Consider the following 27,230-nt stretch of genomic DNA (forward strand, 5'->3'; position numbering starts at 1 on the left):
GAGCAAACTGGGACGGCCACTCCATGCCTCCTCTTCCTCAGCCAGCCGGCTGTGGGACGGGGGGGCTCCCGTGGGTTTTTGGGGGTTTCAGTCCCACCGGGGTCCGGTTCATGGGGGCGGCGGGAGCTGCCCGAGCGGCCGCTGCCGGGATGGGGGTGTGAATTGGGGTGGGGGGTCTCTCCCCGGCTCGGGGGCGGTGCGGAGCCCCCCCGTGCGGCCCGGGACCCTTCAAAGCGCGGCGGCGGCGCGGGGGGGCGGCGGGGGCTGATTACAGGGCGGCGCCGGGCTCGGCCGCCCACGGCCCCGCGGCCGCGCCGGGCCCCCGCAATTACCCGGTATTTATACCCGGCCGGACGCCGGCAGCGAGCGGGGGCGGGGGGGACACGGCCCGGGGGGGTTCGGCCTCGGGCAGCCGGCCAGGCACCCTCCGGCTGTCCGTACCTCCCTCCCTCCCTTCCTCCCTTCATCCTCCTTGCCATCCCTCCTTCCTTCCTTCCTTCCTTCCTTCCTTCCTTCCTTCCTTCCTTCCTTCATCCTCCTTGCCATCCCTCCTTCCTTCCTTCCCTCCATCCTCTCCTCCTTCCATCCCTCCTTCCTTCCTTCCTTCCTCCTTCTTTGCTTCCCTCCTTCTTTCCCTCCATCCTCCCCTCCATCCCTCCCTTCCTTCATCCTCCTCTCCATCCCTCTTTTCTCCCTCCCTCCTTCCTCCTCTCCATCCCTCCTTCTTCCCATCCCTCCCTCCCATCTCTCCTTCCCTCCTCTGCCTCATTCACCCCCATTTGTCGGCCTGGCTCAGCACCTGACACGAGTTTGGGGGTCTCAGCCCCCCTGCCCCAAACTTGGGGGGTCTCAGCCCCACCACGACACAAATTCGGGGCTCTCATCCCCCTGAGAGGAGTCTGGGGGTCTCAGCAGGACAGAGGTTGCAGGGCTGGAGATGTCCCTGTCCCCACCCCGGTCCCCAGGGCCAGGGGACACCCCTGCCCAGCGCGGGGGTCCCGGCAGTGTCCCCCCCTCCCCGTGGTGACACCGGGGGCTGGGCCGGGGGAGAGGAGGCATCAGCCCCGAATCGCTTCCATGTGTGTGCGGGGGGCGCTGGGGGCACTGGGGGCACTGGGGGCGCTGGGGGCACTGGGAATGTGGCACTGGGGGCACTGGGGATACCGGGAATGTGGCACTGGGGGACACAGGGGACACCGCGCCAGGTGGGGGTGGAGCACGCGGGAGTCACCCCTGGTGTCCCCGGGCATGGGGAGCTTGGGGACAGCAGGGCAGGAGGGACACTGTGCTGTGTGAACGTTCGCGGTACCCCCGTGTCCCCCCGTGTCCCCCCGTGTCCCCCTGTGTCCCCCTGTGTCCCCCCGTGTCCCCCCCGTGTCCCCCCGGCCCTGCCCGCCCCCCCAGCCCCCGGATGTTTCCCTTGCGGTCGGAGGCCCCGAAATAGCGCTGCCCCCGCGCTGGGTGCGCCGGCCACGGCCGCCCACGGCCCCGCGGGACCGGGGGGGTTCGGGGGGAGGCTCCGGGCTCGGAGCGGGGCTGAGAGCCCCCCGGAACCACCCACGGGGGGCACCCCGCTGTTCCGAGCCCCCCCGGCATCCCCCCAGGGTTGGGGACATGGAGGGGACAGGAGGAGCGCAGGGGGAATATGGGGAGGCAGGAGCGCCCAGGGGACACGTGGGGACATGGGGGGTCATGGGGGAGACTGGGGGTCCCATGGGATCCTGAGGCACACGGGGGATGGGGGGGACCCAGGGGGACACCGGGGGTCCCACAGGCACCTGGGGCGATCCGGAGGGACCCCAGGGGACATCGGGGACGTGGAGGGACCAGGAATGGGGGCGGGGGGTTCCCACCCCCGGGGAAGCCGCGGCAGGGTGGCCCCGGGGCTGAGCTGCGCCCACGGCCCCGGTGTTTCCTCCCACCCTTTAATTATCCCGGGAATTATCCCTGGAAATAACTGCGGGGGCCGCGGGGGGGGAGAACCACCGGTACCGAGCCGGGGGGGGACGGGGATGGACCCCCGGCAGGGACAGACAGACCCAGGGGGGACACGGGTGGCCCCGGAGGGACAGGGGTGACCCCTGGGGGGACAGGGATTGACCCCAGGGGGACAGAGGTGGCCCCAGCCCCGCGGGGACCCCAAGCCCGCCCCCCTCTCTGTCCCCCCCGCCATGTGGCTCCCATCGCGCTGCGGTGCCGAGGCCACATCAAAGCGGTGCCAGCGGCAGCCGCGGGGGTGGCACCGGGGCCTGACCCCCATCCGGCTGCCGCAGGAGCCCCCCAGGTTGCCGAGAGGAGCCCCCCAAGTTGCCACCGTGCCCTGTGTCCCCCCATGGCTGCCAGAGACCCCTCCCACGGCAATCGGGGGGATCCCGCGTGTCCCCCAAGTCCGGGGACAGCCCCCAATGTCCTGGGATCCCTCCAAGCTGTCAGGGACTCCCCCCGACCCTGGGACCCCTCCCCAATATCCTGGGACTCCCCAAGCTGCCAGCGACCCCTCCCCAGCCCTGAGCCCCCCAAGTTGCCCAGGGTGTGTCCCCTCCCCCAAGCCCCCTGTCCCCCCGGGTCCCCCAAGCCCCCTGTCCCCCCGGGTCCCCCAAGCCCCCTGTCCTCCCCGGTGCCCAGGCCCCGTGACCCCCCCGGTGCCCCCGCCCGCCGCTGTCCCCGGGCCGGGCCGCCCTGGCTCGCGCCGCGCTGCATTTCTGCGGTTCCCAACCCAAAATTGCTGGGAGTCGCCCGGCGTCGCCCTGATTCCTCCGCGGCCGCGACCCGCGGGGGGGACAGGGGGGACCCGGGGGGACGCTCGGGGGTGGCAGGGGGGGTGGGGCACCCCCGGCTGGTCCCGCTGCCCCCCGGCTCGCCCCAGTGCTCCCAGTGTCCCTCCCAGTTTGTCCCCAGTCCAAGGCTGAGGGTTCCTCTGTCCCCGTCCTGTGTCCCCTGAGCTCACGCAGCCAAGGGGAGGTGGGGACAGGACAGGCTTGGGGACAGCGGCAGGGTTGGGGACAATCTCGGGGACAGGACAGAGCTGGGGACAGGGCAAGGTCTGTGACACAGTCAGTGCCAGGGCAGGGTCGGTGACACTGTGGGTGACACTGTGGGTGACAGGGTCACTGCTGGGACTCCGCTGTGGTAGGTGACAGGGCAGGGTCTGTGACATTATTTGTTGGTGACACTGTCGGTGGCAGGGGAGGGTTGGTGACACTGTCGGTGACACGGCCGGTGACAGTCAGTGCTCAGACCCTGCTGTGGTGAGTGACAGGACACTGTCGGTGACTCTGCCGGTGACAGTCGGTGACACTGCCGGTGACAGTCGGTGACACTGCCCGCTGTGGCGCCCCCGCCAGGCGGCAGCAAAGCCTCGAGCCCGGGTGGCACCGCCGGGCCGCGACCGCCAGGGGGCGCGAGGGGGAGGCCCTGGGGACACTGGGGACACTGGGGGGAGGTCCCCGTGGGGACACTGGGGTTAGTGGCGATACTGGGGACACTGGGAAGCTGTCCCGATGGGGACACTGGGGAGGGTCCCCGTGGGGACACTGGGGTTAGTGGCGATACTGGGGACACTGGGAAGCTGTCCCGATGGGGACACTGGGGACACTGGGAAGCTGTCCCGATGGGGACACCGGGGAGGGATCCCCTAGGGGGCACTGGGGACACTGGGGAGGGGTCCCGTTGGGGACACTGGGGAGGGGTCCCGTTGGGGACACTGGGGAGGGGTCCCCGTGTGGGGTAACGATGGGTTAATTTGGGGGTTAATTGGGGGGAACCCCAACGAGGGGCAGTGGGGAGTGGATTAAAGGGGTTCCTGTAGGGGACAAACGGGGTTAACTGGGGGGAGCCTCGATGGGGAAAACGGGTTAATTTGGGGGTTAATTTGGGGGTTAATTGGGGGTTAGAGGGGCAGTGGGGCCCTAAAGGTGGGATTTACTGGCTGTTGGTCACCGGGATGAGGATCCCACTGGGATCAGTGGGGTGAGGGCGCCTGGAAAGGGGTTTATGGGGTCAGGACCTGCCGCGACCCCCCAGGCCATCTGCAGCCCGGACTGTGACGAGGGGTCGGGACTCAGCTCTGGGGACAGGACGGGGACAGTCCCCGTGTCCCCCCAAGCACTTTTGCCCCCTGGTGCCACCAGTGTGGGTCGGGAGGGGACACTGAGAGATCCCAATGGCCTGCAGGGGGTCAGGGAGGGGACAGGGCAGGGACAGGCTGTCCCCAAGCCGCACCAAGGCCTTTCCGGGCTGCGGGGAGGAATTGGGCCGAAAACACCAGGAAACGGGAAGGTCACGCGCGAGGGGGAGCAGCTCCGATTGTTTTTTATGCTGGAAAGCGAAACCAAAGCCGTTCCGTGTCCCTTCGTGTCCCCTCCCCGGTGTCGCGACACCCTCCCGAGCCCCGCCTGCCACCAAACCGCTCCTTTTTCTGTAAAATGAGTGATTTTGGCCGGAAACCCCCAAACCCCGCAATCCCCACAAATGTCGCAAGCCACGTTCCCAGGCCAGGGGCTGCCCGGGCTGCGCTGTGTCGGGACAGGGCTGGGCTGTGTCGGGACAGGGCTGGGCGATGCCGGGACAGGGCTGGGCTGTGTCGGGACAGGGCTGCCCGCTGTGTCGGGACAGGGCTGGGCTGTGTCGGGACAGGGCTGGGCGATGCCGGGACAGGGCTGGGCGATGTCGCGACAGGGCTGCGCGATGTCGGCACAGGGCGCCGGGGGTGCTGGCAGCGCCGCGGGACCGTGAGGACGTGTCGCAGCGCCACGGCGGCTGTCGCGACAGGGCCGAGCCGGCTCGTGGCGCGGAACAGGCACTCCGGGAGGGAAGAGCCGCACGTAACACAGAGTATGAAGGGCACGGGGCGACGTGGCGGCGCCCGGGGCAGCGCGGCCAGCTCTGAAGGAACCCGACCCAACATGGCGCCCGTCCGCCATTCGCCGCGCCGTCCCCCCAAGGGCGCAGCCCGGCCGCTGACCCCGCCTCCCCGCGGTGCCCATTGGTCCGTTTGAGACGGAACGGCGCGCTGATTCGCTCCGCGCCGCGCCGCGGCCACCGCCTCCGCGCTTCGATAGGTCGCCGCTGCCGTCAATCCTGGCTCCCCGCCCTCCCCGCCGCCCGGCCCGAGCAGCCGGTTGGTGCTCCGCGCTGCCAGTTCCCGCCGCTCCCCGCCTCCCGCGCTCCATTGGCCGCGGCGCACGCCAATCACGTCGCTGCCCGCGCCGCCGCGGCCGCGCCCATACGGGGTCTCCCTGCGAGCCCGCGCGGGCGCTGATTGGCCGCCGCCGCCACCCGCCTCCCCCCCCCGCGCCCCCATTGGCCACCGCCCCGCCGCGCTTCCCCTCCCCCACGGGGCGGGGCGCCGGGGGCGGAGCCCGCCCGCCCTCCTCCCCCCCGCGCCGCACCGCCCTCGCTTCCCATTGGCCGCGCCGCCCGTCGCTCCGCCGGCCGCCCGGCGCCCATTGGCTGCGGGGGCGGCGGGGGCGGGGCGCGGGGCTGCGGCCGCGGCGCGCGGCCCCTCCCTCGGCAGCCCCTCGGCGGCACCGGCGGGTTCGGCCGCTCGCCCGCCCGCGCCCCCGCCCCGCCCCGCGCGCCCGGCCCGGCCCCGGCACCATGAGCGGTAAGGACGGGGCCGGGGCCGAGCGCCGCGCGGGGCTCCGGGCACACGCAGAGGCGGCGGCGCCCGCCCGCTCGGAGGGGCCAGAGGCGGCCCCGCCCCGCCGGGCCGGGCCGGGCCCCGCCGGGCCGGGCCTCGCCGCGCCGCGCCGGGGGGACCTGCCGGGGGAGGGACCCGGGGGAGGGGGGAAGGCCTCGGGGGAGGGACCGGCGGCCGCGCCGGGCAGGGCTGGAGCGGAGGAGGGGGCGGCGGGGAGTGATGGGGAGGCCCCGGGGATCGGGGCTGGGGGCGGGGGGGGGCGAGGGAGGAAGGGATCCCGGGGGATCGGGCGCGGAGATGGCGGGGAGGCTGTGCGGGTGGGCGGCGGGGAGCGGGGGGCTTCCCCCGTTCCCGGGCAAGGCGCCCTGCGGGGGCGGATGCGGGAGCCGCGGCGGGGGGGCCGTGCGGGAAGGCCGCGGGAAGGTGCGTCGGCCGGGGGGGTTTCGTGGGCGTTCGGTTCTCCCGTCCCCCGGAATGGAAACCCCGGCGAGGGGCGCTGGGGCGAGGGCAGGAGCGGGGCGAGCAGCCCCGGCGGCCGGCGGAGGATGAGGAGGCTGCGGAGCGCTGGGAGAGGAAGGAGTTGGTGGGAGCGCAGACCCCGCGCGGCCGGGGCAGCCCCGGGCAGGGCATCCCGCGGGCCGGAGCCGCGCCGGGGAATCCCGGGGTGGGTCCGCGGGGCCGGGGCGGGAGGTGTGCGCCCAGGCCGGCGGGCACGGCGAGGGGAAGGCCCGGGGAGGACCTCGGCGGGGGCCAGGGAGTGTCCCGAGCGGCTGGGGAGGAGCTGGGGCCTGGAGCAGGGCCGGGTCCTCCCCCCCTGTCCCGCTGCCAGCTCCCCTTTGGCAGCTCCCGGCGCTTCCCAGCCCCTCGCCGGCTGCGCCAGGAGCACATGGTCCCCCCGGAGCCGGCCCGCCGTGTGCCCCCCGGGCCCTGCCCCGCTCTCCCGAGCCTCGTGCCGCTGCCCTGCCCCGAAATGTCCCTAACCGGGGCTGTCGCTTCCCTCCCGCGCAGACCAGGAGAGCCCCGAGGAGATGTCGGCCGTGAAGCCCGACAAGGGCGAAGGCGACGCCAGCAGCACCAGCAGCGCCGGCGGAGGGGAGGCCCAGGTGAGTGGGGAGGATCGGCCCCCGCCCGGCCCCGGCAGCTCGTGGCAAAGTCCAGGGCCGGCCCGGGCTGTTGGCTGGGCCCAGGCGAGCGTTTCGGCCCGGGCAGGAAGGGAGGCTGAGCACTGCCAAGCAGCGCCCGTGGCTTCCCCTCCTCCCCGGCTCTGCTCGAAACGCGCAGATCTCCTGCTCCCGGTGACACCACAGCCCCGCTGGCCGTGCTCCAGCGCGGGGTGCCCAGGGATGACCGTCCTTCCTGGGGTCTGTTCTGCTGCGGGGGATTCCCTGGCTTTGGGGTGGAGGAGCCCTCTCCTCTCGGCTTTCCCAGGCAGGCTCCCTCCCCTTTCCTCCCTCCCAAAGGGCTTTTCCCTGTGGGTTCAGGCTGTCCCGGCCTGACAGCCCTGTGCCTGGCAGTTGTATTTTTCCGGCTGTGGGTGGGTTTGTCCAGGAAGGAGTGTTTATCTTTTCCGAGTACGCTCCTCCCTGCTTTCTCTTTTTAAGTTTTTTTTGTTTCCCCGTGTTTTTAGTTGTTTTTTTCCCACTCCGGGCCTGCCCCTCGGGCCGCCTCCCACCCCCGTAACTCCTCCTCCTCTAATCCCCAGGAGTCGCAGCCTTCCCCGCTGGCCCTGCTGGCAGCCACCTGCAGCCGCATCGAGTCTCCCAATGAGAACTCCAACAGCTCCCAGGGCCAGCAGGGCGGGAGCGGCGAGCTGGACCTGAACGCGGCCGCCGCCCAGCTCACCCAGTCGGCCAACGGCTGGCAGATCATCTCGGCGGGCTCCAGCACCCCCACGGGCTCCAAGGAGCCGGGCAGCAACGGCAGCAACGGCGGCGATGCCTCCAAGAGCCGCCCGGTCAGCACCGGGCCCTACGTGGTCACCTCGGCGTCCGGCCTGCAGAACCAGCAGGTGCTCACGGGCCTGCCGGGCGTCATCCCCAACATCCAGTACCAGGTGATCCCTCAGTTCCAGACCATCGACGGGCAGCAGCTGCAGTTCGCCACCACCCCGGCGCAGGTGAACGTGCAGCAGGATGCCTCGGGGCAGCTGCAGATCATCCCCGGCTCCAACCAGCAGATCATCACCAGCCGCGCGGGCGGCAGCAACCTCATCGCCATGCCCAACCTGCTGCAGCAGGCCGTGCCCATCCAGGGCGTGGGGCTGGCCAACAACAGCCTCTCGGGGCAGACCCAGTACGTGGCCAACGTGCCCGTGGCCCTGAACGGCAACATCACCCTGCTGCCCGTCAACAGCGTGGCCGCCAGCCTGGCGCCCACGTCCCAGACGGGCACCCTGAGCACCTCGGGCTCGCCGGACAGCAGCTCCCAGCCGGCCACCTCGGGGGCTGCCAGCAGCTCGGGCAGCACGGCCACGTCGCAGGCTGGCTCGGGCGCCTTCTTCACCAACGCCAACAGCTTCTCCAGCACCACCACCAGTAACGTGATGAATTTCTCCACCAGCGCCACGGTGGGCACCAACGTGCAGGCGCAGACCCCCCAGAGGGCCAGCAGCGTCCCCAGCTCGGACTCTCTGCAGAGCCCCGTGTCCGGGGTGGCCCTGCAGCCGGGCCAGCAGAAGGAGGGCGATCAGAGCCAGCAGTCACAGCAGCAGCAGCAGCAGCAGCAGATCCTGATCCAGCCCCAGCTGGTCCAGGGAGGGCAGACCATCCAGGCCCTCCAGACCACGCCGCTGTCTGGCCAGACCTTCGCCACTCAGGCCATCTCCCAAGACACCTTGCAGAACCTGCAGCTCCAAGCCGTGCCCAACTCGGGCCCCATCATCATCCGCACGCCCACGGTGGGTCCCAACGGGCAGGTGAGCTGGCAGACCATCCAGCTGCAGAACCTGCAGGTGCAGAACCCCCAGGCGCAGACAATCACGCTGGCCCCCATGCAGGGCGTGTCGCTGGGGCAGTCGGGCAGCACCAGCACCACGCTGACCCCCATCGCCTCGCTGCCCAGCGGCACGGTCACCGTCAACGCCGCCCAGCTCTCCTCCGTGCCGGGCCTCCAGACTATTAACCTCAGTGCCTTGGGAGCGTCCGGGATCCAGGTGCACCAGCTGCAGGGGCTGCCCCTGGCCATCGCCAACGCCCCCGGTGAGTGCTGGGGCACCCGGGAGAAACAGGACCCTGCGGGGCCGGGCCGGGGCTGGGCTGGGCGTGGTTGGTGTCAGATGGTGTTGGCAAGTGGGGTGGGGCTTGTGCTGGCCAACGGAGGGAGTGCGAAGCCTCTGTTGATCGCCAGAAGACTCTGAAGGTGTTTTTGGGGAGTTGAAGTCTTGGAAAGAAAGGGAGGAGGTGGCTGTGGGGGGAAAGTGCAAATGAGCTCTCTGCTGGTTTTGTGCCACTGTCCGGCCCTGGTGGCCACCCAGGGGTCTCAGGTCAGGGCTGGGTGAGGAGCTGAGTCCAGCTCAGCTCTTCAGGGGTCTCAGGTCAGGGCTGGGTGAGGAGCTGAGTCCAGCTGAGCTCCTCGGGGGTCTCGGGTCAGGGCTGGGTGAGGAGCTGAGTCCAGCTCAGCTTCCCAGCTGAGCCTGCAGAGTCACAACCATAAAACACCCGGGATTAACTGCAAACCCCATGAAAACAAACACAGTCACGGAGCCTGGGGGAATTTCCTCACGGGGCGGAAGAAAGGGCTCATTAAATGTCTGGGTGCTGGCGCGGGACAGCGTGACCTCATGGCGGCCCAGCTGGCCCCGTGGGCACAGGGCACCCTGCTCAGGTCCCCTGGATCTGTCCCACCCTCTCCCACGGCCTGGGAAAAGGGAGATACGTGGATGTGGGAACTGAGCTGGAGCCCGCTCAGCTTCCGCCGCGGAAGGAATCAGTTCTGGGAACGCTCTCCACTTGCTTTTCCACTGTTTTCCTTGGGTTTTTTTTGTTTTTTGGGGTTTTTTTTGTTCTGGCTCGGGCTAAAAGGAGCTGTTGCTGGATTTAGTCACAGTTGAGAGGCAGCAGAAAATGTTGCTCAATCCACCCCGCACTTCCCTCTCGCGAGAGGCGGCGGCTGCTCCCCCGGGCTTGTTTTGCAGCATTATTTTGGGCTGTTGCTACAGCAGCTTGGCTCGCAGGCCATCCACGGGTTACTCCAGCCTCGGGATTAGCCTGATCCTTGGATTTCCCCGAACTCAGAGACCCGCGGGGCTCCCAAAGCCGGGTTTGGCACCCAGAGAGGGTCACCGCGTGGCCTCTGTGACCCCCGGGGTCCCCTCACTGTGATCCCCCCGCCCAGGGCCACTCCTGCCGAGGCCAGAGCTCGTTCCTCGCGTGGATCCCTTGTTTTGAAGGCACTGAGAGAGGCATGGGCGAGCCCCAGTTCCTGTATTGCTGCCTGGCTCTGCCCTCGGAGGTGGGACAGGGAGGAACGTTCTAGAGACCACCCATCCGCCGCTGCCAAGCCGCCGCCTCCTCCTCCTCCTCTTTCTCCTCCTCCTCCTCTTTCTCCTCCTCCTCCTGCTCGTTTTTTTTAGCTCGGCAGCTCGCTCAGCTCAGCCCTTGATCCGCGGTGACGAATTCCGCGGTGGCAGCAGCAGGGCCTCCTCGCTCTGTCCCCAGCCCCGAGGACGTGTCACTGTGACGTGGGGACGTTTGAACAGTCAGAGCAGGGTTCAGAGCAGCTTTTTGGGGAGCCCCAGCTCTGTGAGGTGGTCCTGGAGGCTCCTGGGGTGAAATGGGAAGAGCTGTGGGCAGGACAGAGCTCCTGGCGCTGATCCAGCGGCAGGATTTGACTCTGGGCTCGAGGAGTTTCTGTCCAGCCGTGTCCCTCAGACGTGGCAATGAGTCCCTTTGTCCCCCTCAGCCACAGCCAGCCCCTCTCCAGACCTTGGTCCCTCCGGATCCGAGCTCTCCCAGGGGAATTTGAGGAGGGGGTTTGTTCCCCATGCTGCCCTAATCCCAAATCCTGAGCGCTTTCGAAGCCTCCATGCTGCTGGAACTTTCCACTCCAGGCAAAGAGCTGGAAGGGGATTTTGGGGCAGGAAAAGCTCCTGTGCTTCCGGGGGGAGGCGAATGGGACATGAAGCCCAGGTTTCCTGGGGAGGGGACAGAATTTTCCTTGGATCCTGCTGTGTGTTCAGGGGGTGGGGAAGGAGGAGGTGCCCAGCGAGGGGTTTGGTGGCCTCGGGTGCCACCTGGGCTGGCAGCACTCGTGTCCTGCCCCTTGCAGAGCTCAGCTCGACCTCCCTGGGGCTTCCATGTCCCATCCTGAGCCCCACTGACAGGGGGCTGTGGCTCCCAACCCCACGGGTCTGTTGCCAGTGAGGTTTTCTCTGTTTTTTTGGCAAGGGAAAGATTCCCTGGGAGAAAATAACACCGGAAAAGGTCTTTGAAACTCAGATTTTTTTGCTCCTGGGTGTGAGGCAGAGCGTGGGGCAGATCTGACTCTGCGTCTGTGTTAATGAGGTGGCTCAAAGCTGTTTCCTCCTCCTCCTGCTCCTCCTGGGCTGGGCTGGGCTGGGAGGAGCAGAGCAGGGACAGCTCTGTGACCACCAGGGGTGGCATGTGGGCAAACAGGCCCTGCAGCCCCCGGGGAGAGCTCCCCAGAGCCACCCCCATGCCAGGGAAGGCATTTCCTGTGCTGGCAGCGCCCCAAAACCCTCCCCGGGGCTGTGACACCTCTGTGGGCTCTGAGAGCCACCTCAGTGTCACCCAGCCTGCTCAGGGAGGGGACATCCTGTGGGGGGGGAGTGGCGGGGACTTGGTGGCATCGGGGTTTCTCTTCCTCTTTTGCCGTAGGGAGGAGGAGGAGGAGAGGGACAGTTCTTAGCTCTGTGTCCTTGCAGTGGCTCTGTCCCCTTGTCCCTGTCCCATCCCTGCTGTCCCCCTGTCCCTGTCCCAGCCCTAGGGATCCCTGGTGGGATTGGGGTTTCCTGGGCAGGATGAGCTCCTTTCCAGCTCCTTGGATGGAGGATGTGGGGCAGTCGAGCAGTGGGGCATCAGGACTGTCCTGGAAGGGAAAATCCCTGGTGGGTGGAGGAACCCTCGGAGTTGTGTCCACAAAAAAACCCCTCCTGGGGATTTTTGCTCCCCCTGTGTCCTCCCAGGGTCCTTCCAGCGCCGGGGCAGCGACACAAAGACCCAATTGTGTCCTGGTTGCTGTTTTTTAAGGGCAGCTGTGTGGCAGGGCCTGGATGAGCCATGCCTGTGGCATCGAGGGTGGCAGGAGGGGAAAAGGGGAACCAAACCCTGCTTTGGATCCTGAAATTGGGGTCTGCCCGTGGCAGTGTCCCCTTATGGCAGTGTCCCCCCGTGGCAGGGTCCCCCCCGTGGCAGGATCCCCCCCGTGGCAGTGTCCCCCCGTGGCAGTGTCCCCCCGTGGCAGTGTCCCCCCGTGGCAGGACCCACCCATGACAGGATCCCCCCGTGGCAGTGTCCCCCCGTGGCAGGGTCCCCCCGTGGCAGGACCCACCCGTGACGCACAGCCCTGTTTGTCTCAGCGCCGCGCCCGTGACATCACGGCACAAAACAAGCATGTTGTGAAACTTCCTGCTCTGAATTCCAGCCAGGCTGGACTTTACATCCCCTCCGGATTCCTCGGCTGACCTCTGGCCGTGCTGTTCGCTGGGGGATGGACACGAATCCCTGGAGACCCTGGGGTTCACTCGGGAAAAGGGGTCACTGATCACTGATCCCAGCAGAGCCAGCGTTCGTGCAGCTCTGTCCAGGGAGGTTGTGCCCCACTCGGGTCCCTCTCCATGGGTTCTGGGCTCTGTGGGGCAGCCCTGCTCCTCCTCCTTCTCCTCCTCCTCCTCTTCCTCCTCCTCCTCCTCCTGCTCTCTCTGCTCCAGGCCAGGGCTCAGCCGGTCGGACAGGTCGAGCACAACACCCACCCCGTGACTCCTCCCGGGCCAGATCCCAGCTCCAGCCCCATCTGCTGGGCCCTGATCTGCCTGTCCCTTTGATCTGGGAATATCTGCCTCACCCAGCCCCGCCGAGCTCCCTCCTTATCACCCCACGCAGGAGATGTGGCTCCCGGCTCTGGGGGAGTTTCCGTGTGGCTTCTCTCCAGATTGTCCTCTCCCACCCTGGCAGCGTCCAGACGGCTCCTCATCCCCTCCCTCCCATCCCGGGACGCCTGGCTTAGATCCTGGCAGAGATACAGGCAGGAGTTCCTCCTCTGGGGTGGAAATCCTGGGATCTGTGGCTCCGGAAAGCTGCTGCCCCTGGCTGCGGCAGAGCTTGGGGTGAGGTGGGAGATGCCTGCTGGGGTTCTGCCTTTTGGGAATTGCTCTTCCCTGTTTCATCCAGGGATTTTCCTCCTTCCACAGCCCTGTCACAGGTTTGTGGGACCTGCCTGAGCTGCAGGGTGAGGGTGCTCAGGGTGCTTTCACCCCAGAAGGGCAAAGCAGGAGCAGAGGCCTCACCCCAGCTTTGTGCCAATCCCGACAGGAATTCCAGGGGCTCTGTCTGCCAGTCTGCAGCACAGCAGATTTGGCAAATCCTGGGGGATTCATGGATCTGGCAGAGAGGATGAGGAGGTGATTCCCTCCCTCAGCTCTGTCCCCCTCACAGCCCACCTCCCTCATCCCGTGCCTCCATCCCAATTTATTCCCTCTCTGAGGGAAGTGTGGCTCATCCTGACGCACAGAAACCTCGGGCAGTTCCAGGAGTGGCCTCTGGAGCCGTCGGAGTGCAAATTAAAGCACAATTCCTGCTGGGCTGCAGCCTTCCAACCTGCCCCATCCATCCCTGCTTCCTCTGTGCCGCCCTGATCTCCAAGGAATTGCTGAGCCAGGGCTTGGCTCGCTGACATGGATGAATCCTGGTGCAGATTAACTCATTTTGCAGATCAGGGAGGGAATCAGGCGGCGGAAAAAACCGAGGGGATGTCGTTCCAAACCCGCTTTGTCCCTTTGTGCAGCTCCTGGGTGCATCTGGGGTTTGTTCTGGGCAGGGCAGTGACCCCAAAAACCGGGCTGGAAGTGGGGAGAAGCCAGGGTTTAGCTCAAGTTGTGAGCTGGAAAATGGGGATTGAGGGTTTTTTCAGGAGCACACCCTGAGAGGTTGGGGCTGTGTGTTCCTGGGTTTTGTCTCTTCCCTTCTTCTCTTCTCTTCTCTTCTCTTCTCTTCTCTTCTCTTCTCTTCTCTTCTCTTCTCTTCTCTTCTCTTCTCTTCTCTTCTCTTCTCTTCTCTTCTCTCTCCTCCCTGCTGCCCCTGCCCAGCTGCCAGAGAGGCAGAATTTGCCCAGGCAGCCCTGGTTTGTTGGTTTTGGGTTCCATTCCCAGCTTTTCCCCTCCAAATGAACGCAGGTCTGTTTCCCTGCCCGGGGTGGCTGTCAGAGCTCCTCTCTCCTCCCCCCGGGCAGTTCTCACCTCCTGGTGCTTTGCTAAATAAAGCAAACAAGCCCTGCTGCTTTTCCCTGCACAAGGAACACCTTGTCTGCTCAGAATTCCCGAGCCAAGATTCCACAGTTTGGGGTTTTTAGTGGGACACCACTTAAAAACAACATTTCTGGGGGTCAGCTCTCCTCTCCTGCCTTCCCCCAGCCCCTCTTTCTCCCAGGCTTTTCCAAGGATTAAACCTCCCTCTCGCTCTATTAATAACACATTTTTCCAGGGCTTTGCTGACCTGAGCGTGGAGCCTCTGGGGAAGGTTGATCTCATCAGGGATGTGCATTAGTGGGGATAATAAATGGGAATTATCCTCTCTGCCCACTTTTCCCCTGAACCTGCTGTATCCCAGAGCCTTCAGAGCTCCTGCTTGGGCTGGGATGATCCCTGCAGGTCCAGGATTTCAGCCTCGCCGAGGGGCAGCCACACATCCCCAGGATTTGGGGTTTATTCTTTTAAATAATAGAAATGTTGTGTTTTTATTATGCTAGAAGGCTGGAAAATGCCACGTGGGCTTTTGCCTCCTGGAGGATTGAAGCCATTCCGAGGCATCCTGGCTGGATTCTCCCCCTCCCCACTCTCTTTTTGGGGAGAGAACTTGTGTTTTCCCCTGGTTTGGGGTTTTTGGGGGAGAGAAGTTGCGTTTTCTCCCGGTTTGGTTTTATTTTTTTCAATTTTTTTGTCCAGCAGCTCTTCCCATCCGGGGAAATCTCTAATCCGCGGCTGGAGCACAAAGCTCTCAGCTTAGGGAGCTTACAAACCCCTCCCTGGCTCCCTCGGACGTCACAGGAGCTGCAGGGAGGGACTGGGAAGCTCCCAAAATTCCTCAGCTTCACAGGGAGCGCAGGAATGGCACTGCTGAGAGCTCAGCCACGACCTCCAGGCCAAACCCTGTCACCTTTGGAGGGGACAATGTCCTCCTCCTGTCCTTCCCTGAGCTCCAGGGATTCATCCCTGGTGGCTTTTGTCCTTCCCTGGTGGCTTTTGTCCTTCCCTGAGCTCCAAGGACCCAGGTGTGCTTTGTCCCAAACCTGCCACGTTCAGGTGACAGAAAAGGGATTTCTCGTGAGGAAATGGATGGGAAAAAGGTGGATTTGTCTCCCTGGAATTCTGCTGGAATTATGCTGGAGTAGCTGCAGCAGCTGGCAGGGAGCTGTTTCTGGGGAGAGATGCAGCTCCCACCTCTCTCCTGAAAACAAATTAAAGACTGAAATGGGAAAAGGCAGGAAATTCAGGGCCTGGAGGGCAGGGAGAGTTCCAGGATGGGGAATAGTGGGAAAGCCGAGGGAAAAGGGTGGGATTAACACCTGCCCAGGTGAGGAACCTGCTCTGATTCCCGTGTTCCATTGCAGGTGAGCACGGCGCCCAGCTGGGGCTGCACGGCGGCAGTGGGGACGGGCTGGGGGACGACAGCGCGGCCGTGGAGGAGGGGGAGACCAGCCCGGACCCCCAGCCCCAGCAGGGCCGGAAAACACGGCGAGAGGCCTGCACCTGTCCCTACTGCAAGGAAGGAGAGGGCAGGTGAGGCTGCTGCACACCGAGCAGCTCTGCAGAGCTCGGGCAGCCCAGAGGGACTCCTTTTGGGGGATCAGTTGGGGTGCAGTGGGAACCTCAGGCTGTCGAGTCCCAGCACTGCCAAGGCCACCTCCACCCCGTGTCCCCAAGGGCCACATCCATGTGTCCACCTGGCACTCGTGTATGACACCCCCAAAGCTCTCGTTTTATGGGATTATTTGGGTTGGAGTTGGTTCCTCTGAAGATCACTGAGTCCCAGTGATGTCACTACCCTCTGTCCCCAAGTGCCACATCCACGTGTCCACCTGGCACTCGTGTCTGAGGCCCCCAAAGTGTTCCATTCCATGGAATTATTTAGGTTGGAAAAGTAAAAAGGTCCCTCAGGCCATCAAGCCCTGGCGCTGCTAAGGCCACCACCACCCCATGTCCCCAAGGACACCCACATGTCCACCTGGGCACCCCCAGCTCCTTTCCCACCTTTCCAGCCCCAATTCCCCATTGTGGGGCTGTTGTGCCCCAAACACAGAACCTCCCACCACACCCTAATCCCATCAGCCCCACAGCTCCATCTCATCCCAATCCAGCAGCTCCACACCCCCAGTTTGTCTCCCCAACACACTGAAATCCCCTCGGGTTTAACTCCTCCCCTTCTTGCAGGAGCTCTGGGGATCCAGGGAAGAAGAAGCAGCACATCTGCCACATCCCAGGCTGCGGCAAGGTGTACGGGAAGACGTCTCACCTGCGGGCACACCTGCGGTGGCACACGGGGGAAAGGCCCTTCGTGTGCACCTGGGTGCTGTGCGGGAAGCGCTTCACGCGCTCCGACGAGCTGCAGCGGCACAAGCGAACACACACAGGTGGGATGGCGCTCCTGGGCGCGGGATCTCGGGAACTCGGGGGGATGTCTGGGGGGGTTTGTGGGGCAGCATTGGGGATTTATGAGATCGTCAAATCCTGACGTGTCGGAGTGTTGGCCTTCAGCTCTTGGGGACAAAACCCCAACAAAAGTTTCTCCAAAACCCCAACATTTGCCAAAAATCCAACATGTTGGAGCACTGCCCTTGAGCTCTTGGCTTCAGGACCTGCCCTCTCTCAAGGGCAAGAACCTTTCCCCAAAATCCCAACCTTTCCCCTAAAATCCCAACTTTTCCCCCAAACCCCAACTTTTCCCCCAAAATCCCAACCTTTCCCCAAATCCCAACCTTTTCCCCCAACCCCAACCTTCCCCCGAACCCCAACCTTCCCCCAATCCCAACCTTCCCCCAAACCCCAACGTTTCCCCCAATCCCACTCCCCATTCCCGTTTTTCCCCCAGGAGAGAAGAAGTTCGCGTGCCCCGAGTGCCCCAAACGCTTCATGCGCAGCGACCACCTCTCCAAGCACATCAAGACCCACCAGAACAAGAAGGGCGGCGCGGCCGGCGTGGCCATGAACGTCTCGGCCGTCCCCATGGACACGGCGGCCGCAGAGGGCAACGGCGGCGCCACGCCCTCGGCCCTGATCGCCACCAACATGGTGGCCATGGAGGCCATCTGCCCCGAGGGCATCGCCCGCCTGGCCAGCAGCGGCATCAACGTCATGCAGGTGGCCGACCTGCAGTCCATCAACATCAGCGGCAACGGCTTCTGAGCGCGGCCGGCGTGGCCACCAGCGGCCACCGAGGGCCACCGAGGGCCACCAAGGGCCACCAAGGGCCACCGCGGCGAGACGGCGCCTCCAGCACTAACCCAGCCCGGCATCGCTGCCACCTCCACTCGAAGGCCAGAGCTATATATGTATATTTTTTAATTTTGGCTTGATTTTTTTTTTTTTTTTTGGCCCTTTTTTTGGTCCTTTTCTTCCCCCCGCCCTCCTCTCCTTCTCGGCGTCGTCATGCCTTGGTCCTTTTAGCAAAAAACAAAAGAGGCCAGAGCTATATATATATTTTTTTTTAATTTCGGCTTGATCTTTATTATTATTATTATTATTTTCTCAGCCCTTTTTTTGGTCCCTTTCTGCCCTCCCTGCCCTTCCCGGCCTGAGGTCTGTTGGCCTCGGTGTTGTCATGCCTTGGTCCTTTTAGCATAAAAAACAACAAAAAAAAAATCCCCCCCAAAAAAACCAACAAAAAAAAAAACCTGACAGAAATGCCGACAAAACAACACAAAAAATCACAAAAAAAAAAAGCAAAAAAAACCAAAACCACCAAAAAAAAAAAAAGAGAAAAGATTCTATATTATTATTATATATATAAAAATATAAAATGTGTTCGTTTGAGAGAGGAGAGATGTTGCTGCGACCATGGCGTGGTCCCTTTGATGCCTTATCCCGGAGCAGGTCAGCCCCACCTGGGGCAGGTCGGACGATGCCCGAGCTCTCCATCCCTTCCCAGATCCCATTTGCCACCAGAATCCCCAAAAAACATCCCTGAAATCCTCCCCACCCTGCCCGGGCTGTCGGACGCTTTGCTTTGAGGAGATTCTGTAATTCCTTTGGCATTCTGGGGGAGATCCCGCTGGATTTTCCACCCTCGGACTCCCACTGCCCTCCTGCCGGCGCTGGACCTTGGCGGGTGTTGGTTTTTTGGTTTTTTTCTTGGATCTTGGTTTTTTCCAGCCGTTTTCTTGGCAAAGCTCCCTGGAGTCGCTCCGGGGAAGGTCCTGGACAGAGGGGCTGGGATGTGGCCCTGAGGGGGACAACTGCAGCCTCCTCGGGGGGAAAAGTTGATTTTTTTTTTTTACAGCCAGCGTTGGAATGAATAATAATAATAATAATAATTGGGAAAAAGGAGAATCTGCGGAGCTCAGCCGGCCTGGAGCGAGGGGGAAGCACCGCAGGGACACGAGGGACACTCGGGGGTTTTGTGGTGGCACCGCTGGAGGTGGCTCCTGAGGGAAAACAAAAAGGATGTTGGAAATAGGGACAGCTTGGAAAAAAACCCCAAAAAGGGTTTTCCAGGATCCAGCGCTTCCTGCCGGGGGAGGGTTTGGTCCTTTCCGTTCTTCCTCCCACACCCTCCTCTTCCTGCCCCAAACACATCCGGGCTGCCCTGCCCGAGGTCCATCCCAAAACGGGCTGTGGGTCCCAAATCGGGGGGAAATCTGGGATTTGGGGTCCTGGGAGTGACCTCGGCGTGTGGCACTGAGGAGGGGCTGGAGGTGACCGAGGACTTCCCTGCCCGGGTTTGGGGTCGGGGTGACTCCCCCTGCCCTGGGCCGTTCCTACAAATCAATAGGATGATTTTCCCTGCCGGGGCGGGTGGAGAGCAGCCAGCCCAGCACCACCACTCCGGAAAAATCCCCTTTTTCCTGCTCCCCTTCTCCCGGGAGCTGCTCCAGCAGAGCCAACACCGCCGGGGAGGTGCCAAAGCCCCTCGGGACAGCCTCGGAGCAGGAGCTGCCCCAACCCCATCCCAGACCTGCTGGGATCCCGCCGGGAGCCAGCGGGGCCGGACTGTGAAGCGGGAATCTTGTTTTTATTTGGGGTTTTTTTGTAAGGAAAAAAAAACCGCAAAAAAAAGAAAAAGAAAAAAAAGGAAAGGCGGCAGAAGCTCCCCGGGGAGGGGCGCAGGGCCCAACCCCCCCCGGCTCTCTCTCTCGATATCTATTTTTGCATTTGTATATTTTTATATAGGAAACTTTAAGCATTTGTATTTTAATAACCCTGTGAAGCACTATGAGCTCCCCCCATCCCCACCCCAGCCCAAAACCCCGCAAAGGATTGGGACAAAAAACCAGGAAACTTCCGAATTTCATGCTCAATTTGGTGATTTTGCTGCCCCCTGACCCCCCCGGAGCCCAACTCCGTCCCAGCCCCTCCCGTGCCCGGCGGGGATCAAGTGCCAAAGCCGATCCCGGATTTTGGGATGTCCCCGGGGTGTCCCCTCCTCGTCCCCAAACCATGGAGCTTGGCTTTCCTATGGAAACACAGCTGGGAGGGAGGGGAACCCCAAAAACCCGGGGGGGCAGCTCTGCTCAGAGCCCGGGCTGCTCCCCTGTGGTTTTTTGGGGGAAATCAGAGGATTTTGGGGGAAAACCAGAGGATTTTGGGTGAAATCGGGGCATTTTGGGGGAAATCAGAGCATTTCAGAGGGAAATCAGAGCATTTTGGGGTTTCACACCACCAGCGCTGCTCCCGGTGCCGGGGGGGGCAGCCGGACCCCTTCCCCCGTTTTGGCTCTGTTGGGGTCCCCACCCCGCTCCTGACCCCCCTCAGCCCCCCGAGCCCCCCAGCCATTCCCGGGACACAAACACGAACGTGCCTTGCAAAGGGGGTGACAGGCTGGGGACAAACCAGCCCCTGCTCCCCTCCCGCCCTCCCCGCACCCCCGGGTTTGGGGTTTGGGTTTTTTGGGGGGCTCTGGGGCTGCCCCACCCCCCAGCTTTAATCCCCTGTCACCCCTTCATTCCGGGGCTGCTTCTCTATGCAGTGGGGGGGTCCTGGGGGGTCCAGCCCCCCCAAACTGGCAATAATTCTCTCCCTGTTGGATCTCGTCCCGTCTCTGTTCTGTTTTAATTTGGGGAGGGGGAGGGGGGTGGGACGGGCTTGGTTTTTACAAATCCGGTGGTTGATGTCATAACCTCCCCCAAAAAGGCGATTTTTTGGGGGTTGGGGATGATTTTTTTTTTTTTTTGGGTCCCAAAGTGCTATTTTTTTGTACAAAGACTTAGATGAAACTGTTAGTTTTGGGGGGCTCCTTTGTAAATGGGGAACGAGTTCTTTTTGTAATAAACACGAGTCGCTGGCGTTGTCTGAAGTCTGAGGGGATCCCTTTGGGGGGTCCCGGCCGGTTTTGGGGGCAGGGGGCAGGTTTTGGGGGTAGCAGTCAATCCCAGAGTGGCACCGCTGGGGACACTGAGCTGAGTTTGGGGTGGCACAGCTGCGTTTGGGGTTGCATGGCCGGTTTTGGGGTGCAGTCAGTCCCAGAATGGCACCGGGGGGGAGAGGGGACACTGAGCTGGGTTTGGGGTGGCACAGCCGGGTTTTGGGGTGGCACAGCCAGGTTTTGGGGTGGCACAGCCAGATTTTAGGGTGGCACAGCCAGGTTTTAGGGTGGCACAGCCAGGTTTTGGGGTGGCACAGCCGGGTTTGGGGTGGCACAGCCAGGTTTGGGGTGGCACAGCCAGGTTTGGGGTGGCACAGCCGGGTTTTGGGGTGGCACAGCCAGGTTTTAGGGTGGCACAGCCAGGTTTGGGGTGGCACAACCAGGTTTTGGGGTGGCACAGCCGGGTTTGGGGTGGCACAGCCGGGTTTGGGGTGGCACAGCCAGATTTTAGGGTGGCACAGCCAGGTTTTGGGGTGGCACAGCCAGGTTTTAGGGTGGCACAGCCAGATTTTAGGGTGGCACAGCCGGGTTTTGGGGTGCAGTGAGTCCCAGAGTGGCACCGGCAGGGACAGGGGACACTCAGCTCCGTTTGGGTGACACAGGGCGGGGTCCAGGCCTGGCTGCCCCCCAGATCTCAGCTCTCTCCTCCCTGATGCGGGGGCAGCACCTTCCTCCTCCTCCTCCTCCTCCTCTCCTCCCTCTCCTCCTCCTCCTCCTCAGCTCCACTTCCCACCATCCCCACGGAGCTCCCATGGGGCGCCCAGGTAGGCGCTGGGGGGCTCAGCCGGCCCGGGGGGCTGTTTCGGGGCTGTTCAAAGCCACCCCCGGTGCGTGCTGTCCCCCCAGGACCCCACAACCTGACCTGCGTGTCCTACAAGCACCCGAGCGTGCGGGGCGGGCTGGGGGGCGCGGGGGGGCGAGTGCGGTGTCCCCCCGGGCAGTGCTGCATCGGCATCTGGAACCGCAGCCACGCTCTGGTGCAGGGTGAGACCCCCGGTGGGATCTGGGGAGGGGGACAGGGGCGGCGGTGCCATCCTGCCCCAGGGGGGGTTTGTAGGGGCACAAGGGATGGATCTGCCCGTGGGGATTTTGGGGCAGGATGGAGGGGTTTGATCACTCCTGGGGGAATTTTGCCGCAGGGTGGAGGAGTTTGGTGGTGTTTGTTTGGTCTTACCTGGGGGGGATTTGGGGCCGGATGGAGGAGTTTGGTTCTGCCCGGGGGGATTTCGGGGCAGATTGAAGGGGTTTGGTCCTTGCTCCGGGGAATTTTGGAGGTGCAGAAGGGGATGGGGATGGATGAAGGGGTTTGGTAAGGAAACCCTTACCAATCCCTCTGCCCTGGGATGATTTTGGGGCGGGATGGAGGGGTTTGATCATTCCTGGGGGAATTTTGGAGCAGGATGAAGGGGTTAGGTCCTGCCCGGGGGATACTGGGGGGCAAAAGGGGCCTGATCCTGCCCGGGGGGTGAGCACAGCAGGATCCGAGCGCCGGGAGGGGGCAGAGGGTCCCGGCCGGGGAGGTTCGGGGAGGTTCTGTTCCTCCCCAGCGCAGCGCCTGACCTTGGCCTTGAGCGGCGGGAGGAGCTGCCCGGGGGTCCCACACGGGGGTCCCACCTGTCCCCAGCGCCCCGGGGGTGACCCTGCCGCTGTCCCCAGGCTGCTGGGGGGGCGGGGGGGCCGCCTGTCCCTCTGCCACCTGCGCCCCCAGCCCCGCGGGACCCCCCGGCGGCTCCGTCCTCGTGTGCCTCTGCCACGGCCACCTCTGCAACGGCAACGCCTCGGGGACACGGCTGGGGACAGCCACGGCCGGGGGGCTGGGGGGACCCCGCCAGGGCCCAGGTACGGGGGACAGAGGGCTCTGGGGACAGTCGGGAATTGGGGACACATCGGGGGATGGATCCCCAAGTGGCGGGATGGGACCCAGAGGGGACCTGGGGGGATCTGGGGTGGGCCTGGGGCTCATGTGGGGACTGAGGGGTCCGTGAAGGGGATCTGGGACTCGCGGGGGGCTGGGGAAGCCTGGGATGCCCTGAAGTGTCCCCTGTCACCATCACGGACACCCGGGGCCATGCCGGGTCGGGGTTCCCGGTGTCACCGCGGTCTCTGTCCCCAGCGCCCGGCCGGGGAGCCTCCGCGGGGACCCTGTGGCTGTGGGGCGCTGGTCCCCTGCTCCTCATCCTCCTCACCTGCCTGGGCGTCCTCGGTAGGGACAGCGACACGGCGGGGCCGGGGGGACCCTGGGGACAGCCACCCCTACCCCATGGCCCCTGGGTGTCCCCAAATGCCACATCCCTGTTGCTCCCAGTCTCCCGGGGTGGCGGGGGTGTCCCCAGGGGTCGTGTCACCCTGTCCCTGGGTGTCCGCAGTGTCCTCCGGATCCCGGGCTGCCACATCCCCCGTGTCCCCTGGGTGGTGAGGAGGGACACGGTGGTCCCTGCCGTCCCCGTGTCCCTGACTGGGGGGTGGTTCTGGGTTTTTGGGGGTGTCCCTGGTGTCCCCATCCAGGGCTGAGACGGACAAGAGCCCACGCGAGACAGCCGCCGCGGGGAGGCCGCAGAGTCGGAGTGCCCCCGGAGCCCCCCAGCCCGGAGCTGCCGGCGCTGCACTTCCTGCAGGTGCGCGACACTCGCGGGGGTGGCACCCAGGGGACACTCGCGGGGGTGGCACCCACGGGACACTCACAGGGGTGGCACCCAGGGGACACGCGCAGGGGTGGCACCCACGGGACACTCACGGGGGTGACATCCACGGGACAAGGGACAGCAACAGGGGGGCACCCAAGTGGGAGGGCAGGCGATGCTGGGAGGGGACACCCGTGTGGGGAGGGGATGTGGGGACACCCACGGCAGAGGGGGCGTCGGTCCGGGGGTGGCACAGCAGCGCTGGGGGTGCCTGGGGACAGCCCGAGGGTGGCCGGGGACAGCCCGAGGGTGGCTGGGGACAGCCCGAGGGTGGCTGGGGACAGCCCGAGGGTGGCCGGCCGTGCGACATGGGGGGGCCGGAGGTTGTGTCCCCCGGTGCCAGCCGTGTCGCCGCGGGCAGGTGCTGCAGTCGGGGCGCTTCTCGGCGGTGTGGCAGGGGACCCTGCGCCAGCGGCCCGTGGCCATCAAGGCGTTCGCGGCCGGGGCTGGCCGCAGGTTCGCGGCCGAACGCGCCGTGCACGCGCTGCCGCTGATGGAGCACGAGAACGTGGCCAGGCTGCTGGACACCAGGGCGGCCGGACCCCGAGCCCGAGGGGGACTGCTGGTCCTGCAGCTCTACCCAGCCGTGAGTCACCTCGGGGGGGAACAGGGGCTTTGGGGACAGCAGGGGCTCGGAGGGCTCAGGGGATAACAGGGGTTTGGGAGGCTCGGGGGCTCAGGGGTCACAGGGGGCAATGAGGGGCTTGGGGTGTGTGAGGGGCTGGAGAGCCCTGGGGTGTTTGGGGTGTGCAAGGGGTTGGGGCTTGGGGCTCTAATGGGGTCTTTGGGGCTCTAATGGGGTCTTTAGGGCTCTAATGGGGTCCTTGGGGCTCGGGAGGCTCCAGGGGGTAATGGGGTTAAGGGGGTTGGGGGCGCATGGGACAGTAGGGGCTGGCGGGGGGGAGATGCGTGTGGGAGATGCTGGGGGGTTTAAAGGCTGCCTGGGGCTGCCCCACGCCCCCAGCCGTGTCCCTCGCGTGTCCCCAGGGCTCTCTGCGCCACTTCCTGGGGCAGCATGTGGGCACCTGGGCGGGCAGCGTGCGCCTGGCGCTGTCCCTGGCCCGTGGCCTGGCCTTCCTGCACCAGGAGCTGTGGCGTGACGGTGACATGGCACCCCGGGGTCCCCCTGCCTGTCCCCCCTTCCCTGAACTCTGCCCCGGGGGTCCCTGCCCTGCCCTGTCACCTACCCTGGGCTCTGTCCGGGGGTCCCCCTGCCCTGCCCTGCCCTGCCCTGCCCTGCCCTGCCCTGTCCCCTCCTCCCTGCGCTCTGCCTGTGGGTCCCCCTGCCCTGTCCCCTACCCTGGGGTCCCCCTGCCCTGTCCCCCCGTGACCCCTGTGTCCCCCAGGGCTGTACAAGCCCAGCGTGGTGCACCGGGACCTGAGCAGCCAGAACGTGCTAGTGCGGGAGGATGGCACCTGCGCCATCGGCGACTTCGGGCTGGCGCTGGCACTGCCACCGCGCGCCCAGGACAGCGCCGGGGCTCGGCAGGCCGTGAGCATCCGGAAGGTGACAGGGTGGGGTTGGGGTGGGTGGGATTGGGATGGAGAGAGGATGGGATGGGATGGGATGGGATGGGATGGGATGGGATGGGATGGGATGGGATGGGATAGAGAGAGGATGGGATGGGATGGGATGGGGTGGGAAGGGAAGGGAAGGGAAGGGAAGGGAAGGGAAGGTGACAGCCCTGGGAAGGGGATGGCCCCCCAGATGCCATATGCAGGATGGGCTGTGGGTGCCAGCTGAGCCCTCGCACCCGCATGAGCCCATCCCTGGTGTGGGGGGCTGGTGGCCCTGGTGGCCCTGGTGGCCCTGGTGGCCCCGTGCCCCAGCTCAGGCCCCGCTGGGCGCAGGCGGGCACCCAGCGGTACCTGGCACCCGAAATCCTGGACGAGAGCCTGGACCTGCGGGCGTGGGGCCGAGCCCTGCGCCAGGCTGATGTCTACGCGCTGGCGCTGCTGCTCTGGGAGATCCTGTCCCGCTGCCAGGCGCTGAGCCCCGGTGAGCCCCGGCGGTCCCCCCGCCCCTCCCGCGGCCCCCCGGCCCCGCTGAGCCCCGGCCGCCCGCAGGAGCCCCGGTGCCGCCGTTCCGGCTGGCGTACGAGGCCGAGCTGGGCTCCAGCCCCAGCGGCGCGCAGCTGCGGCGCTTGGCTGCGGACGAGAGGCGGCGGCCGCTGATCCCCCCCGCCTGGCACCGCGCCCCCCAGGTCAGAGCCCGCCACACCCCCGGGCGGGCGGAGGGTGGCCGAGGGTGGGGTGACCCGCGGGGGTCCCGAGGGTCCGAGGGGGGTGTTCTGGGGTGTCTGGAGGTGCCCAGGGGGTCTTGTCCCTGCTGCCCGCGGATGCTGACCCCTGCCCAGGGGGTGTCCCTGTCCGGGGGTGTCACACCCGGGGGGATCCCTTGGGTTTGGGGCTTTTCCCCCTCCCAGGGTCTCCCCGCTAAGCCCCCTTGGGGGTCGCACAGCCCGGGGGGGCTCTGCCGGAGCTGCTGGAGGATTGCTGGGACCCCGACCCCGAGGCGCGGCTCTCGGCCGAGCGGGCTCTGCAGCGGCTGCAGCGCTTGGCCGCGGGGCCTCCACCGAGCCCGGGGGACCCCTGCCCGGGGAGCGCCCCCCGCCACGTGAGTGCGGGGAAACTGAGGCACGGGGCGGGCCGGGGGGAGCGGGGATCCACCGGGTGCTTGGGGAAACTGAGGCACGAGAGGGGGAACAGGGATCCACCGGGTGCTTGGGGAAACTGAGGCACAGGGGGGGAGCGGGGATCCACCGGGTGCTTGGGGAAACTGAGGCACAGGGGGGAACAGGGATCCACCGGGTGCTTGGGGAAACTGAGGCACGGGGCTGGAGTGGGAGACAGGGAACAGGGCAGGGGCGGGGAGAGGATAAACTCCCGCCCCCTGGGCGGAGCCTCACCCAAGCTCCGCCCCGCTTCCTGCCCGGAGGGGCCGCGGTCGGAGCGAAGGTGGGAGCGGAGCCGCAGGACCCCCTGCCGCCCCCAAAATCCCCCTGCGCACCCTCAGGGCTCCCTGCAATCCCTCTGCACCCCCAAACCCCCCCGGACCCCAAACTCCGCCTGCAGTCGCTTCTGCACCCCAAAATCTCCCCGTGCACCCCCAGATCCGCCCAACCCCAAACCCTGCTTGCACAACCTGCGCACCTCCTGCTGCACCCCAAATCCCCCCGTGCGCCCCCAAACCCCGGGGAGCCGCGCCCCCCTGACCCTTCGTGACTCAGTTTCCCCGGGGTGCCAGCGGGGGGGTTTGGGGGTCCCTGCTGACCCCCTGTGCCCCCCCAGGTCCTGGAGTCTCCCCCCATGTGGAACCCTGCCGCAGGTACAGGGGACACCCCAAGCTGGGGGGCTGCCTGGACCCCCCGGGGTCAGACCCCCCCTCAACCTCCTCTTCTCTTCCCCCCCAGGGCAGCCGCCCCCCCCCAACCCCGTGTACCCCCCGACCGCCCCCCAGGTCCCGCCCCCCAACCCCGTGTACCCCCCGCCCCCCGCCGCACCCCCCAACCCCATGGGGGGGCCCGGGCAGCCCCCGTACCCCGCCGGGCAGCCCCCGTACCCCGCCGGGCCGCCCCCGTACCCCGCCGGGCAGCCCCCGTACCCCCCGGGGCCCCCCCTGGCCCCTCCTCACCCGGGGGTCCTCCCCCACCCCGGGGGGCTCCCCCAGTTCCCCCCCGCGCTGGACAAGAAGGCAGCGAAGAAGATGAAGAAGAGGATGAAGAAGGCTCAGAAGAGGCACAAGGTGGGGAGGGGGACACGGGGGGACACGGGGGGACACAGGGGTCACCCTCACGGCGGGGGGCACAGGGGTCACCCCCAGCCCCCCCGGAGGCTCATGGCTCTGCTGCTCTCTCCCCCAGCGCTCTTCGTCCTCCTCCTCCTCCTCCTCCTCCTCCAGCAGCTCCGACTGAGGCTCCTGAGACCTCCAGGACCCCCCAGGACCACCCGGGACCCCCCAGGACCACTCGGGACCACCTGGAACCCCTGGGTCACCCAGGACCACTCGGGACCCCTCAGGACAAGCAGGAACCACCTGGGACTTCTTGGGACCCCTGGGACCACCGGGACACTCCAGGACCACCGGGTCGCCCATCATGTCCCCCCAGCCCGTGGTCCAGGGGGTCCCAGGGGTGCTCCCTTTCCCCCCAATAAAGCCGT

The 27,230-nt window shown here is 65.7% G+C and overlaps 2 protein-coding genes across 5 annotated transcripts; both read left to right on the top strand.

Annotated features, from left to right (window-relative positions):
* Positions 1-5,512: 5,512 nt before the first annotated feature.
* On the top strand, positions 5,513-20,319 carry SP1 (Sp1 transcription factor). Of its 3 annotated transcripts, none has more exons than XM_085041272.1 (6): positions 5,513-5,605; positions 6,650-6,744; positions 7,344-8,838; positions 15,422-15,590; positions 16,242-16,441; positions 16,900-20,319. In XM_085041272.1, exons 1-6 carry the CDS (start codon positions 5,599-5,601, stop codon positions 17,211-17,213), a joined length of 2,280 nt encoding a protein of 759 aa, XP_084897398.1. In that variant the 5' UTR covers positions 5,513-5,598; the 3' UTR covers positions 17,214-20,319. The 3 variants fall into 3 exon arrangements, with proteins under 3 accessions (XP_084897398.1, XP_084897400.1, XP_084897399.1); XM_085041274.1 differs by lacking the exon at positions 5,513-5,605 and adding an exon at positions 6,101-6,224; XM_085041273.1 differs by lacking the exon at positions 5,513-5,605 and adding an exon at positions 6,165-6,305.
* Positions 20,320-20,916: 597 nt separating this feature from the next.
* Positions 20,917-27,117, top strand: AMHR2 (anti-Mullerian hormone receptor type 2). Of its 2 annotated transcripts, XM_085041275.1 has the most exons (14): positions 20,923-21,152; positions 21,235-21,372; positions 22,045-22,227; positions 22,502-22,591; positions 22,894-23,003; positions 23,431-23,655; positions 24,057-24,171; positions 24,416-24,576; positions 24,921-25,068; positions 25,137-25,273; positions 25,531-25,686; positions 26,361-26,397; positions 26,483-26,814; positions 26,933-27,117. In XM_085041275.1, exons 1-14 carry the CDS (start codon positions 21,041-21,043, stop codon positions 26,981-26,983), a joined length of 1,995 nt encoding a protein of 664 aa, XP_084897401.1. In that variant the 5' UTR covers positions 20,923-21,040; the 3' UTR covers positions 26,984-27,117. The 2 variants fall into 2 exon arrangements, with proteins under 2 accessions (XP_084897402.1, XP_084897401.1); XM_085041276.1 differs by lacking the exon at positions 25,137-25,273 and having other exon boundaries at positions 20,917-21,152; positions 26,361-26,814; positions 26,933-27,076.
* Positions 27,118-27,230: the final 113 nt, after the last annotated feature.

The sequence above is a fragment of the Lichenostomus cassidix genome, chromosome 29 (genome assembly GCF_008360975.1).
Source record: "Lichenostomus cassidix isolate B80296 chromosome 29, HeHo_3.0, whole genome shotgun sequence".
Taxonomy (NCBI): Eukaryota; Metazoa; Chordata; class Aves; order Passeriformes; family Meliphagidae; genus Lichenostomus; species Lichenostomus cassidix.

Coding starts and splice junctions, on each gene's coding strand:
- SP1 (XM_085041272.1), top strand. Junction 8,839..15,421: donor GGCCATCGCCAACGCCCCCG/GTGAGTGCTGGG, acceptor GTTCCATTGCAG/GTGAGCACGGCGCCCAGCTG. Junction 15,591..16,241: donor TGCAAGGAAGGAGAGGGCAG/GTGAGGCTGCTG, acceptor CCCTTCTTGCAG/GAGCTCTGGGGATCCAGGGA.
- AMHR2 (XM_085041275.1), top strand. CDS start 21,041: ATGCGGGGGCAGCACCTTCCTCCTCCTCCTCCTCCTCCTCTCCTCCCT. Junction 21,153..21,234: donor AGCTCCCATGGGGCGCCCAG/GTAGGCGCTGGG, acceptor CTGTCCCCCCAG/GACCCCACAACCTGACCTGC. Junction 25,069..25,136: donor CTGCCAGGCGCTGAGCCCCG/GTGAGCCCCGGC, acceptor GGCCGCCCGCAG/GAGCCCCGGTGCCGCCGTTC.